We start from the raw sequence: 15,660 nt of genomic DNA, 5'->3' as shown, positions 1-15,660 counted from the left end.
GCCTGCTGCCTTAACCCTAGGGAAGCTGCCAGGATCACATGCACAGCTCAGCTGAAGTGAATTCACACACCAAACCTTGTCCAGGAAAATCTAAATCTGTGACCTGTGATGCAACTGGAATCTAAACTTTCAGGATGAATACCTTGGACTACCTAAATCCTGAAATATCCAAGGAATATTATTAACCCAGCTGTGTCATTTATTCATGACATTTAATGAAAAATAAAACAAAACAAAGTCACTTAATTATAAGTATTACAATGGAATAACTTGGTTTTACCATTCCTTTTTACTTTGGATAATAATCTGTAGGAAATCTTAGTTTGCATTCACATTTGAGTTCAGTTGTTAATAAGGGATGGGTCTGACCCCTGTGGCAGAATATGCATTTAGATGTGTCAGGGACTTCAGCTAAAGCCAGGAGCTGAGGTAGGTTGGCTTTGCCCACCCAGTGCTCTCTCACCCTCACTCCTCACCAGGACAGAGTTGAAAATGAGGTGAAAAAGCTCCTGGGTCAAGGTGTGGACAGGGAGGGCACTCACATGCTGGCAGAACTCTCTGCTCTGGGGAGACTCATTTATTGCCAGTTAAAATAGGTTTGCATAGTAAAAATCAAAGAGAAATTAAACCAATGCCTTCTCCCTGCCCTTCCCAGTTTCCCAGGATCCTCTTCCCAACACAAGGACCTGTGCAAGGAGCAAGGGCTGATCCTTCCTTGCTCCCCTACTCCACCCTGGGCCTTTTCCCTTCTCAGGACTGCAGTCCTGTCAGGAGCACCTGCTCCAGCCTGGGTCCTCCGTGAGCCACTGCTCCTCCGGGAGACACCAACCTGCTCCAGCCTGGGTCCTCTGTGGGTCAGTGTTCCTCCAGGAGACACCAACCTGCTCCAGCCTGGGTCCTCTGTGGGTCAGTGTTCCTCCAGGAGACACCAACCTGCTCCAGCCTCTCCCCACAGGACTCAGGGCTCTCTGTCGTGGCTCCCAGAGCATCCCCTTCCCTCCTCCTCCTCAGTTCTCCTCAGGCTCCCTTGCTGCTCTGCCTGTGTAGGATTTTGCCCTTCACTGGACACATTTTCACCAGCTGGGCTGAGGGGCTGGGCTGTGCCATGGGTGAGGCTTTCTGGAGCCATCGGGGAATGTCAGGAATAGGCTGGAAGGGGCAGGGGCAGCACAGCCTCTCCAAGAGCCAGGCCTGCAGCCCCACTGCCAGCACCTGGGCACGGACACCCACCATGGCAGGTGACATTATGTGTGTTTGGCAGAGGAATTCTGGCTTTGCAATAGAGCTGTTTTTTCAAATATTTCCAATGCCAAATGTCTCCTTGAGGCGAGCCCTCAGGAACAGATTGAGAGCTCGGAGCAGGTCTCTGCAGAGGGAAGCAGTGGAAAGAATTTTCTTCTGAAAATAAGGATGTGGGTAGGAAAGTGGAGGATAACATTAAAAATAGAGAAGATTAAACATGTTTCATTAGTAAAGCCAGAAACAATTTAGGATAAGGTAGAAATCCTGGAACTGTATGGATAAACAGAATTAAAAATGTCTTTTTCCCTCTTCTTTTCCAGCCCAGAGCAGCAGATCAGCTGAATTATGCTGCTCATGCTGGTACTGAGCAATGTATTGCCAGAGAACAGTCCTATTGACTGCAATGGGACTTGCTGAAGAGGGAATAATTTAGCTCAAATAATCTTATAAATACACATTAGCACCCAACAGTATATTTCCAACCCAAGAAGATATATCTAACCCCCAAAATATATTTGAAACCATAGACCCAAGTTTTCAGTGCTACTTAAAAAAAAGAAATATAATTTAACATGTGAGCTAAAACATGGCCCTGTCTTACAAGATGAGATGGGTTTTGGATTGGATCAGGAAAATGTAAAGTCTTATTTTTGTAGTGTATAAATGAAATGGACAGTCTAAACCCTGTCTCTAAAAATCTTGGCACACTTCAAAGGAAATATACCATTTGAGCAATTTAAAAGCAGTTAGTGGGTTTTTCCAGTGCTGAACTTCATTTCTATAGCTGGTGTGGTTGCCTGCTGAATAATGCCATAGGGGACAATATAGCTCTGACTATATTTAAAAATACTATTCCATGAAATTCACTGGGAACAAGTTGAAGCAAAACCTCATTTGTGTCTTTGGAAGGAGGTGATAGTGGCTGTAAATGGTGAAGGAGAAGGATTGAGATGGTTTTTGAATCACAGAAGAGATGAAGGCTGGACCATCTTTGGGGTGAGAGGGATGCTTAGAGCAACAGCCAGAGGGGCCAGGCAGAAATCTGGGGCCTCTTTAATGATACATGGACTTGAATATGAGCAACAATTGGAGGCAAAGAAATCCTAACAGGTGGGGACTAAAAGACCTGCAGAGACATCGTTAGAAAAGAAAAAAAAAAAAAAGAAAAAAGGAAACAATTTAAAGGATGTTAGAACACATAATTGGAATATTCAGATAAGAGGAGACAAAAAGTCAATTTGATTGAATAATAAAAATCTGTGTTTTCTTCTTTTTGGTGTACTCATATGCATGCAGCTTACTGCTACATATTTTATTTTATAATTACAGTGAAGCCTTTAAGAATAAATCTGGACTACCTTTAAATATTAATTCTGTATTGTCATAAGGCCTATTTTACTTGTATATTTTAACCAATGGAGCTAGAAGTTTTAAAAACTTTCCTCAGTGTTGTTCCTGGAGAGTTGATCAGCCATCCATTAAAACTCATCCTGTTTCATCTGCTCCTGGCAGGGAACCTTGGGCGGGTGGACCACGTCACAGAGTTTGAGTATGACCTCTTCATTAGGCCAGACACCTGCAACCCTCGCTTCCGAGTCTGGTTCAACTTCACCGTGGAGAACGTGAAGGAATCACAGGTGAGTGATAATAAATGAGATGGTATGCTAGCTTCAAAAATTGCTTACTCCAGTATATGTTTTCTTTAACAAAAAAGATGACACCCCGGGTTTGCAACTAAAAATTGCTTTAAAATGTATCTTTGTTCTCTGAATTTTTTATAAGCAAAAGCAGGTATCAGCAGGAGTGGGTATGGCCATGCTTTTCAGCTGTCCAAGACAGGAGGTAATTGCAAATGCAGTATAATTTTTTGTCAACTAACAGAACTGGTATTAATAATGGCTGCCACGTGTTTCTGCTTTTGCATTCTAACCAAATATGTGTTAATATACGAAAAAGAAGTCCGTCATAGCTGTTCAAATATTATCACTCAAGCCTTCATTTAATACCTGTAGAACAATGGGGTAGCTGTGCAAACAGGCATTTCCCTAGTGACTTGTAGCAGAGGAGCTGCTTGCCAACGTATCCCTTGTGAAAGAGGAGGTTTAAATGTGAAGCAAATTGATAGGCAACTGTTTCACTTACTTTTAAATAATGTTTTTTGAAGTAAAGCTGCCCCTTGAGAAAGAAACTTCCTTGTTCTATTTTATCTCTTATAAAAGTTATATACTAACTTTCACATAGAAAAATTAAAAAAACCATTCTTTTCACTCTTCATATGCGTCTTGAATTTTGTTCTGGTGGCCTGCCTTAGTTTATCAGAATCAGTCTGTTATTTTTACTTAATGGAAATAAAGCATATTTAGTAAGAGAAAAAAACTGCAGAAGCTTGATAGTTGTATTCCTACGAGACTAATATCTTAATATCCAGCACTGTATCATTCCTGTTACAACTGGAAATCATGAAATTGTTTATCTATCGTCCTGGAGCCTGATACTTTATCAGACAGACCCTTTCCCCTGCTGTGCCTTACTCAACTCTGATCAAATTATATAGTCATGAGATGAATGGGAATCTGTCTCAAGGAGGCAAAGAGATCGGGTAGAAAGATACAATATATATCTAGTGCTTACAGGATATTTGTTTTCATGGTTGTCTACATGAAAGAGAATGGTTCCACTATTAAGTTTGACTTGTGAGGTCTGTTTTTATAATGTGTGCTCCTATAATCTTTTTCTCATCTCTCCAATTTCCGTTAAAATGAGACCTGCCTGGACGTAATCTAGTCTGGAACCTTTTTTAGGTCTTTGTACTACAGGCCATGGGCAGCATTAGTCATTGCAGCTCAGCTATATTAAATGAAAGTTAGAAGTTGCTACATCAAACACACTGTGTAATGTAGTTTGTTTTCTGCATTTTGATTATGTTTTACTAGAAAACAGTAACAAGGAGGCCCAAACTATTCTGTATTGCTTCAAAATGTTGCACTAATACAAATACAGAGAACGTTTGATCACATTATATGTAAAAGTAGATATTTTAATAGCTCTCCATAAATCATTACCTGGATAATATTGTATTTATTTTTGATATATCATATAAGTAATGGGTGAAGAAGGCACATTTATACATTTATATATATTAGGTCTGGTTTCAGCCTTTTGGATAAGGAATCACAAAGAGTAGGTACTTTTGTTATTTACATTACCTATTTGTACAGAATTTTGTTTTATTAATCTACTGATAAATGAACAGAAAGACCAATTATACATTCCAGCTAATCTTACCATCCGTGCATTATTCTATAAGAAAACAGGTTCTTTTAATTCTTCTGGTTTTAATTTTTTTAAGTCATGGAGCATCCATTTCCTATGTCTCAAAACTGTTTTATAGACTCCTCTCACTTACAGTGTTGCTTGATTTTTAGCCTAAAGCTTTCCTTTATTTAATCCCACAATTCCCAGTTGCAATTCTGCTTAGTAATAACTCCTCTTGGTACAAATAAATCCTCATCATCCCTGACTAACATTTATATTTCTGTGAATTATAACATTCCTCATCATTTGTGTGTCAACCTAGCTATCATGTTTGGTTCTTTCAGCCCTATATCCAATAGACCACTTTACCTTTTAAGTATTTTTCCACTTTGGGGCCTTTGGACTTTTATCATAAGTGAATCTTTCAGTCCTTTGATAATTAGCCCAGTTTCCCAAGGAAGTAAAGCTTATATGATCACACTGTCTACTTGCTAGCCTAGGTGTTTGTATGGCTGCTGATCCCTCTCCTCTCTTTTCTCCTTCAATAGCTTCTTAACTCTTGGCCAGTTTCAGCACCACTGGACAGGAATTCCTGTAAGTTTTGGGAAAACAGGCTGCCAGATGGGCAAGAGACCCATTAGTGTTCCCACTGGCAGACAGGCTATAGTATGAGATCATTTCTTATTAAACATCAGAGAATCCACAGAGGAGATGAATAGAAGAAAGTACTCATTGGAATTTGCATTTTTAAGATACCAGAGAATCCAACCATGAAATCCAAATCCTTAGCATTTAGTAATTTTGCTTCTTGCAGAACTTCTTGTTTTGATTATTATTCTTCCTCTTCCAGTTCCTTCAATATTTTCTTTATAGTGCGGAACTAAAATTTAATGGATAATTCTGAGTATGCTAATCCCAATTTACAGAGAAGGGGCTTGAGTCCCTTTGCTCTGTTACTGCCTCACTGTAGACAGCTGGAAATTGCAGCAACCTTTTGTTGCTGTATCACTATGGAAACTCAGGCCTAATTTGTTTTTTCCCTATCATACAGAAGTCTATTTTAGAGTGATTGCTTCCTTGCTCCTGTTACATATGTCTGAGGTTACTGTTGTGCTTCATAGGTAATAGAGCTAAGCTCTGTGCCATGCCAGTGACAGCCCTAATATTTCCAGATTTATTTTTAGAATTTTATTATAAACTTGGTTTATTTGATGTTCACTTCCTTACATTGAAGTAAAACCAACAGACATTTTTTTAATTTGGAAGTTGGTAAATTAATTTCTTCCTCCTTATAATTTGGGCTTCTACATCAGACATTTTTTGTTGTCAGTTTTATTTATACAACAAGGAAAAAAGATTAAAAAAAAAAGCTAATGCCTTATGTTTATGGGGGGAAATTAGCCATCATGTAAGATACCTGAAAGATGTAAAATTTGGTCTTTTGGTCTCCTTACATGGTTTCTGACTTGGTACTCAGTTGGTCTGAAAAGATGTGAGCTAGGATTCTTTTTTTGTTACTTGTTTGGTGAATTCAATTAACACCAATATTGGAAAAGAAAAAAAGAAAGTGATATGTTATATGTAAGGAAAACACATAGACTTTTATGATTTACACATAGCCATGAAAGGGAGAGTGAAGGAAATAGGATTTGCTGTGGAACACATGGTCTCATGGGCAAAGCCTCCAATTTCTCTAATTATATACGTGTCACAGGCTGCTCTCTATTCCTGATAATGCTCTTTACTGGGCAGGGGTTGCTTCCTATTCACTTCAGCCAAGGCCCTTCAAACACCATCTACGATTTTGCTAAATTTCTTCTCTGCGCAGTCGGAAATTGGATGAACAAATTTCATCTCCCAATTGCATTTCAAGTATTTTAAATACACAGTGCTTCAGGTGCAAGATTACCTCTGAGCTAGAATGGCTTTAATGCTATTACTAGCAACAGTGATTCATTTGAGTCATTTGAGCTTTTTCGGAAAAAAAAGAAATGTGTGTACGTGTGATAAATTATAAAAAATATGCTGGTATACTGATATTGGAGGATTTTACAGGTGAAATGAATGATTATTGTTTTTGAGGGCCGTAGCCAGAAATTCTTCTCAAGTGCTTGACATTCACTGTTCCAGATACTGTAACCACACTGGAAAAAGATGATCTTTGTCATAGAAAATTTTCTTTTGAGCAATTTGAGAAGAGATATAGGTTAAGTACAAGAAAGTGATGAAAGGATTAAAAATATTTGAGGATTTTTGATTTAACACACAGCAGCCATATTATACCACTAACTAATGCACATCTAGGCCTCACGACAAATTCTGTGTGTGTGTGTACCCTGAGGAGCTCTGCTGTCTGATGAATCATGTTGAGAAATGGTATTTTCACTGAGATTAAAAAAAGAATTTCCAACAGAAGGGGTTTCCTAATAGTGCCAAATTTTGTTCTGTAAGTGTTGATAAACACATTTGGAGTTCTTCATCACAAAGTACTGACAAAATATACCAAGAAGGATAGAGGAGAAGAATGGATATTTGGCAGCTAGGACTTGATCATTACTTACAGTTAATAAATCAATCCAGATTGAGGTTAAAATCAAAGAACCAAATGTTATTTACTTCAAAGGCATTTTCTCTGTTACTTCAGTTGCTGTTGGACTGAAACTAGAATTTTGACTCATGAATTTTTTTGGGTTTTTTATATGTGAGTATGGACCAGGAAAAAGGATAGCCTGTTCTTCAGAATTTTAAACAGGATGCCCAGGTAAGACAGAGATTATCATAGCTGGACATTATTATGAATGCATGGAACTGTCATTGTAGAATTTTATGGTGTTTTGTCCTACACTGTTTTGTAAAATATAAAAGACTGTAAGATGTTTGTTGTCTTTAATTGATTAGATATTCAGGAAATATTTGTTATTGACAGTGGATTTTGTAATATGTTCAGGCCTCTTTTTACTGTCCTCAAACAACTCCATGATCCTTAGCAGACAACTGCTTCTTTGTGATGCTACAGCTGTGATTGTTTAGAGATATGAGTGATACATGTATAGGGAGAGATAATGTCTCTCTTTGTACCAACTGACACATTTTGGAGAAGCAGGGAGGAAAAAAAAAGAAAAGCAGGCATAATTTGAGGTACTCAACCTTTTTTTCTGACCTAAGAACTCATTTTGTGCAGTTAATTCCTGCAGAAGCTGCCTCCAAAGTAAGATGGAGTGAATATGACATCAAAAGCAGGCTAAAGTTGGAAACAGGCTACCTTTTTACTTTCTTCTTAAGCAGACATGCTTTGCTCTACTGTCATTTGGGGATTTAAGTTGCTGGTATCAAGATCCTTTATAACATCTTATACTCTTTCCAGCTTCTCATTTGAGAAGACAGATATTTTCTTTACTGTGCATTAAAGGCTATATTGCATTTATCTAGCTTTGGAAAATGCATATGTAAAAGGGCATGTTTTTATGAAAGAGTACAGATCTGAAATTTTCAAGTGAATACATTTGAAGTGAATGAATAAAGCATTTTTTGCAACAGTTCATAAACAATCCTAAATGCATAATTTCTTTAGTGTGTTTCATTGCATATACCTTCTTAATAAAATAGGTATATATCAATAATTTATTAATAATTTACATTAATTATTTATTAATCCTCTTTTGGTCAGCTCCTGTAATCTCTCTAAATAGCTGTTTATAATAATTTGCAAGGAAAATCACTAGATTATTTGAATTTTCCCTGTTTAAAAAGCCCTGTTACACATCTTTTTGTACTCTTATGTGAATTTTTAGCATGCTAGAAAGAGATGTCCAGCTCTTCTTGAATTTTGTTATTTTAGTCACCATTTACACAGGTCAGAAAAACCTGATGTTTTTCACATCCCAGTTTTGTTTTGTCATATGAATTTATTTTGTTTCCTTAGTTCTGATACTTTTCTTGAAAACCATCTATATTTAAGAGTTTAAATGGATATCAGTGACCCAGCTGACACCAGCAGCTCACATTCCCATTTTGACTTCAGGATGTAACTGTCAGTAGCATCACTGCTATAACTTTTCATTTCCTGCTTACTGTAGTGTTAGTATTGATTTAGTTAGAGCAGAATCAAATTTTTATTTGTTTCATATGTGAGTGAAGTTTTTCCTTTTCCTTAGCTATCAAATAGTGGATTTCAGTTCTTGTGGCTGAACTTTGTCAAGGTTTAAACTTTGATGTACATCTAAGGCTGCTGGGTTTGTCAGTCATTATCATTCATCATTATCACGCCATATCATATCATGATTTATTTTCCCTTGGAGAAAAGCAAATACTGCATAAAAGTTGAAGTTATAATAATTTTTGTGAGATTAAAAAGGAGCCAAAAATTTCTTGAAACATTTTCATCAGGAAAAATCAAGTAAAAAATTAATCGGAATTAGGGAATGGTTTCAGTGAAAATTCTTTGGTGTTCACTAGCAAATATGGCAGCAGTTGAGCAGCATCAGTTATGTGTTTGTTTCCTTTAGGATTCCTTTTGGAATTTAGAAGCAGCAAAAGTCTGGACTTTAAGTTGGTTTTTGTTTAATCCGATGGCATCCCTGTGTATGGCAAAGTTGCACTGCATGTCCTGCACTGGCCAAGTTCCTTAAAGCTGTATTAGTGTGCATATGTATATTTTATTTATAAACTTGTGCCTAAATCTATGTCTATCTGCCTAGAAAACATGAGAGGCTGAGGTGAGTACATTTGGATAATATCTTTTTGGTAACAGCTTTACTACAGGGTAAGAAGATTATTTATTTGAGTAGCACATGCCCTTCAACTAGGAAAAAAATGGGAAAAGAAGGATGGAGGCAGAATCATGATACAAATTTTGTAAGACCTTGTGGTACCTTATCACCTGGTAATATGATTCTGTTACTTTTTGTTAGGGAAGGACTTGAATTATCTGAAATTTGTATTAAAAATAAAATGGATTATTTCAAAGGAGTCTTTGTATTTTTAAAAGTAGTTTTGCTGATCCCTGTGTTGGAAAGTGGTACCATTTTTTCATAAGTCAAAAGTACATGGGGTTAGATGGTACCTATAGCAGTTGAGGTAATAATTTACTTACTGAGGAAGCCATGTGAAATTATAGTTAAATAAGAAAAAAGTGATGACATTTAAAATAGATTGCATGTGTGTCTCAACATTTAAAAAAGGAAAAATATATTGAACATACTGCAGTTTTGAAGAAAAATAATGTTACCATTTTGGAAACTTGTGCCTATATTGGTCATGTATAAAATTAGATTTATAAATGATGATTCTTCCAAGTTGGAATCCTTTCAAGTACGTATAATTTTATTTTGGATCAATAATTCAGTTGTGCTTGGAATAGATTGAGGGTGCATGTGAAACTTTGGTAAGTGCAATACAGTGTGCATCTCCATGAAATTATCCAAAGCTGTCATGACAGGTATCATCCTTTAAAAGTAATGAATGTAGGTTGGTAAACAGGGGATACAGTCAGCATTACCAGAACATCATCTGTCCTGGTGAAATATTCACTCTTGGCAAGGCAGTGTTAAATTCATAAACTTTTTCTGTTCCAGGTGTCTGTAAGAACATTTTGGATTCCAGTGTTTAGTAATTATTGCACACATACTGTACTGTTCAGATTTAACACTGCCTTTTGCCTCCAGGAAACTAATGGCCAGGTGTGTTTAATTTCCTGTGATGGTGGCATCTGTCACTCAAAATGTCAAAAATACCTTACAGATGTCATCAACAAAATCAGCACTGTGATGATCTTGATGTCAGTGATGTGACATGCTTACTTTTCTTTCAATTTAAAACCTTTTTGATTTCTGATTAAATACTCCCTTTTTTAGTTCCAGAGTGAATTGTCTTCCATGCAAATTTGGTTTCATTTTCCTTTTATTACTGAAAGGTCTTTAATCAGAATGTAGAAATATACATTGAAGAAGTGAAGATGAAATGTTTTGAACTTTCCTGCTTTTAGATTTTTTCATCTTTTAAATTCAGAATAATTTTAAATTTTTTAGAATTCAGAATAATCTATGTCTCCCATTGATTTCTGAGGGAGCAAAGTTCCTACAGCTAAATGCCACAGAAAAATTCCATCCTGATCTCAATTAAATATTTTGTTCCTTTGCTACACTGCTTATAAATATATGCTTAGTTTATAAAACTCTGGAACTATCACACATTAAGATATGCACTTTCAATTTTTTAGGGAGTAAATAAAATGAAAATGCCATGATTTGTAGCTACTTTTCTTTTTGTTTGTTTGTTTTTATTGTTAATTGAAACTGGAAATCTGTATAGGTTACCTGAGGTATTACATTATATATAGTAAAATGATTATGTTTCTTCCAGCAAAATATATTTTAATTTATCTATTGAAGCAGCTGTAAAATACTCTGTAAAATTACTGTGCCTTTTTTTTTTTTTGCTTTGAGAAATTAGGGAAAATTAACACTGGATTAATAAACTGACTCTTAACATAGAGCTGCTGTATTTTACATACAGAAGGCAGAGTAATCAGCTGAGTGACTCTGATGATTGAGTACAGTTCCCCCAGTTTAGGATCTGACCTGTACACCCTGGATAGGCAACATCTGCTGTTACACCACAGCTCAGGATGGCTCTGGTAATTTTTTTTGTGATTTGAGAAGCTCCATGGAAGCTTCTAATTTTCATAGTAGCACTACCATGATGAACTGTGGCTCATTTCTGTAAACTGATGGCAGCTGTTAATACTATTACAGGCAGAGACTTTTTATTTAAGGGAAACATTAGCCAGTAACTGGTAGATTTCTGACACAGTATTACATAAGGCTTCCTGTTAGGAAGGAGAGCAAAGAGAAATGGATTTGAACCCATTAGTATCAGAATTACGTGTCAAAAAGCTAGAGCAGAGTTCAATTTATTTCTGCAATAAAGTGTAAGCTAGAGATTGACTTGACAATTATTTTACCTTACATTGCTCTGGTTGTTCTGAGATGACTATTCCAACATCAAATCATCTTGTTTGGACATCTTTTACAGAATAACATGATAGTCTAAATATGCATTATGTTATGTAGGAACTAAAACTTGGCAGTTTTTTTACAAGTAGAAATGAGTTTTTTATTACTCCTTTTACTAGAGGATGTATATGCAGTGGAACATATTCAGCATAGATTTAAAACAACTGCATGTATTTTCTGCTAAATCTAGTGCATGTTGTTGAATGGCGTTTACATTGTAATAGAAAGGATAATCTTTCTGAAGCTTTTAGTGGCTTGGTATAAGGAATACAAATAATCTGCCAAAAATATTTGTTTTCTCTAAGCCAGTCACTGAGCTGGTTTGTGGCTCCTGTTTACCAGTCTCTTTTTTCCCCCCAATAATTTTCCAAGATAAGAGACAACAAATTGGACAATCAGTTCTTTATTATAATTTTCAACTTTTAGAAGAGGTGTGTTACCAGAATTTTTGCCCACTTAATGTATCTATTGTCCTACTGAACACCAAAGTCCATGAATTCAGAGCCTTAACCTTGAACATTGTAGGAAGCTTTTATTGGAATGGCAATTTTTCCTGTCTTGAATTGATGGTCCTCTACAGAGCACTTATTTAATTTTCTAATTGTGTAGCTTAATTTTTGGAGGTGTTGTGTTCGTTGTCTCTCTGAAAATCCTCATGAAGCTTTGCAGAAGATGTTTATTAAAACCTTTATGAAGGTAATATACACCAATGTGCAGATTCTCCTAGCAGGTTTTCCTTTCCCTTTGCATGGTTTCATGCAGGACCTTGTTGTACTCAGGGGTGATGCAGGGAAGCAGAATTGCAGCTTTGCAGCTTGTTGTGTGTTCGTGTTCTGATCTTCTGTGGACTCTGTGGGCAAAACTAATCCCAAAATCAGAGCACTACAGAGTCTTGTGGGGTCCCTGGCAGGGCATTTCCTGGCCCTGCAAATTTGACAGTGATGCTGAGTACCTCCAGTGTTAGGTTTAGAATCACCTCAATAGCCAGATTAAGCAGAATATCCTTCCTGGCAGGCATGTGGAATGGCAATTCCATGGCTTTGGAATATCCAGGATGAAACCACAATAGCTGTTCCTTGTGGGTTGCCTTTTCCCTATGGCTGCAGAAGGATTTCTTTGAACCGGAGGTTAATATAGCTACCTACCTAGGTCAATTGTTATTTTACATGGAGTTATATATATTTATTTTATTGATTTAAAGCCCGTTCATTATAAAAATCAGCCTGTAAAAGAGATGGCATGTATACAGGGAGATAATTTTTTTTTTTTTGCCAGGAATTTCTCATGCATAGATACAAATGAATTTTCTAAATGTAAATGTTTGGCTAGATTATTCTTCAGAGACACATATTGATTTCTGTTGTCACCCTTCAGTGAGATTGAGTGTAGGTTACTGGGAAATCCTTTCCAAGCACATACTGCAAAAAATGTAAAATATGATTTCCTTGACAGTTAGTGAAAAGAGACAGAGTAGATTTTAACAAATTAACTGTGTTTATTCCATCCTCACCAGTTTAAGTCTTTCAGCTTCTAAAAAATCAGCTCGTTTGGTGCATGGAGAATACGGGTCCATATTGCACTGGGTGAGCTCGAAAGCACATTTTGAAATTCATAGCTTAGCAAAAGGGAAGCTTTGCATTTTCTGATTTTCCTTTGCAGATCTAAATGTGGAGTTGTGGCTCTCTCGCCAGAGTGGGAAGTACTGTATAATTTTGCAGTTTAGGCTGTTCTATAATGCAAGTAGTATGAGTCTTATGGAAAACTGTGTGTGATGGCCAAGCTTAATCCTAAAACGTGTTTCATTCAGCTTTCTAATAAACCTGAAATTCATAAATTTCTGTGTCTTATACTGAGTTTGATAATTGTGGATTATAATAATTTTCCACTTCAGTGCTTTAACCTAAATATTGTTCTACACATACTTTTTCTTTTTTCTTTTTCTTTGTTATTTAGAGAGTACAAAATGCCTTCATGAATACCAGAGTGCCCATGAAGAATTTGTTTTTATAACAATATAATTTTATTTCTATCTAAACAAGTTATTTTAAAACTGAGAAAATATTTTTATGTCTTACAAGGACTGTTAAATATAAGTGTTGAAAACCTTGTTATGTTTCAGTCATGATAAACATCAAGTTCACCTAAAAATTAATAAAAAATTTTTATTTCAACAGCTACAAAATCTGATCAATTTTTGCTTTCTTGGCATTGTGGTATTGTTAGCCTCCATTAATTTGCTTTGTAAGCAGTTTAAAAACTATTTGTATCATGTCAGGTATAAAGTACGGTCAATAAATGTTTGGTTTTAAAAATACATTTTAATATATAGGAGATGAGACTACAATGTTGCAGTAAATTACTGTCTTTTAATAGGATTTAAATAATGATTTCTATGCAGTCCTTTTCTTATTTTGTAGATAATAATAAATGTACAGATTTCGATGGCAAACTCAGCTTCTGTTGTTTCAAGGGAACAGTGATGCTTGGGTTTGTATGTGATTAGTAGTAAAGCTACAAATATTAAAATTATACAGTGATGTAGTTGTATTTTCTCAAAGCATTTGGGAGCATTTTGAATTCAGAGGGTTTTTTATGATCTCTCTCTCATGTACTTCAAGGAAGAAAAGCAGAAAGAATTTTGGAGAAAAATTAATATTTGTGGTAAAACTGGCTTTATAAAAAGCCAAACAAGCAGAGGCATTTTAACATAATTTTCTCCTGACTTAAACAATCTTAATTTTATCACTTTGCCAAATTGTGTTCCTTTGCATGAAGTATGTGCAGGAGATACTTCTGAATTTGCATTTTCATTAGATTTAGCATTCAGCACCTAATGCCATAAATTTGTTTTTGAAACTCTTTAATTCCCCTGAGTGTTCCAACATATTGAATGCTATTTGCTTTGTATTATGTTGGCAGCAAATCTGCAGTGAAAATGCTGTCAATATATATTCATAGCTAACATTGTTAACTAAAAGCAATATTGTTTTTCTATTGTAAGCTGTCACAAATGTTTGGCACCCTGTTGTGTAAGCCAAAAAAATGTCAAAGAAAGAAAAGAATATTTATGAAGAAAAGTGCAGTGATAGTGTCAAGTTTTCTGTATTAAAATACATTCCTTGTTTGTACAGACCTTTACAATTTATGAAATTGTGTTTTGTAGTAATGTAAAGTTAGAATATTGTGAGAAGATGCAGGCTGTTACAGATATTAACTGAGAGGAGCACAGTAAATGATACAGCCATTTTACTTTGTGTGTAATGCAATGCTTATCAGGCTGTAAAATGTATTCTACTACACCCAAAGATTATTTTATTAATAGATGTGCTATATATGTGGAAAATGAATGAAAAATATTTTGCATTTTTTGTGGTTTTGAAGATGAAGTGCATAATAAACAAGAACAAATGCAAAGTTTTGAACATTCTCCTAGGGAGTATCCTTATCTTTGTGTAAGAAACACTGATTTTGTTTATTTAAATTGTGTATTCCTTTCCCCAATTATTCATTCTTTCCTAATGAAAGTTATATTTTTTTGTATCTGCATGCTATTATAAGAATATCTTAGAACAGAGTATTTTAAAGAACTTCTGTGGGGAGAAATGAAAAAAGAAAAATTCTGTCTGCCATGCAAATAACCATGTTAGTGCTAATACATAATATCCACCCATAAGCTAAGATAAGACAAGTGTCATCTTATTTGCTACCCTTGCAAATGTTTTGCTTGAAACCTCAGCCATGAAAATGGAAACTTCTGGATAAAGCATTTGAGGCACAACCAAGTTCCCTGGCCACAGGCTGGGTTACTCTGGAGTCAGCAGAGTTCAGCTGGTGGCAATGGAGAGCTCTGAGAAAAATCAGTGTTTCAGCCCCACGTGGCTCTCACTGAAGAACCAGAGCTCCTCAAAGATACAGATTTCCAGTGCTCTCATCTCGCCAAGGTAACATTTTGCTATGTTCACCTAGGTGAAAATGTTAAAAAAAGTAAAATATAAAAAAAGTACTGGCAGCCCCAGAAATGCTGGCATTCATGACACTTTGTATCATTCTCTAGAAAACCAATTTTCTTTGGGAAAATTTTTTGGTAAAGCTTTAATAGATTTGAACATTGGTCAATGTAGTTCTAAAAAACCCCAACGTTAAATATTCT

General features: G+C 35.8%; 1 protein-coding gene across 7 annotated transcripts in view; it reads left to right on the top strand.

Moving 5' to 3' along the window:
- LOC135305308 (BEN domain-containing protein 5-like) overlaps window positions 1-15,660 on the top strand; it is an 876,852-nt gene that overhangs the window by 43,754 nt on the left and 817,438 nt on the right. For 6 of the 7 annotated variants that reach the window (XM_064428810.1, XM_064428809.1, XM_064428808.1 and 3 more), the window contains exon 3: window positions 2,755-2,879. In XM_064428810.1, the coding sequence (XP_064284880.1) occupies window positions 2,755-2,879 (125 nt within the window). Of the gene's footprint in view, window positions 1-2,754; window positions 2,880-7,239; window positions 7,259-15,660 lie in introns of those variants that run through there. The other variant, XM_064428811.1, reaches the window with a different exon arrangement.

Source organism: Passer domesticus, chromosome 7, assembly GCF_036417665.1.
Source record: "Passer domesticus isolate bPasDom1 chromosome 7, bPasDom1.hap1, whole genome shotgun sequence".
Lineage (NCBI taxonomy): Eukaryota > Metazoa > Chordata > Aves > Passeriformes > Passeridae > Passer > Passer domesticus.
This window is presented reverse-complemented; position numbering and strand designations above follow the sequence as displayed.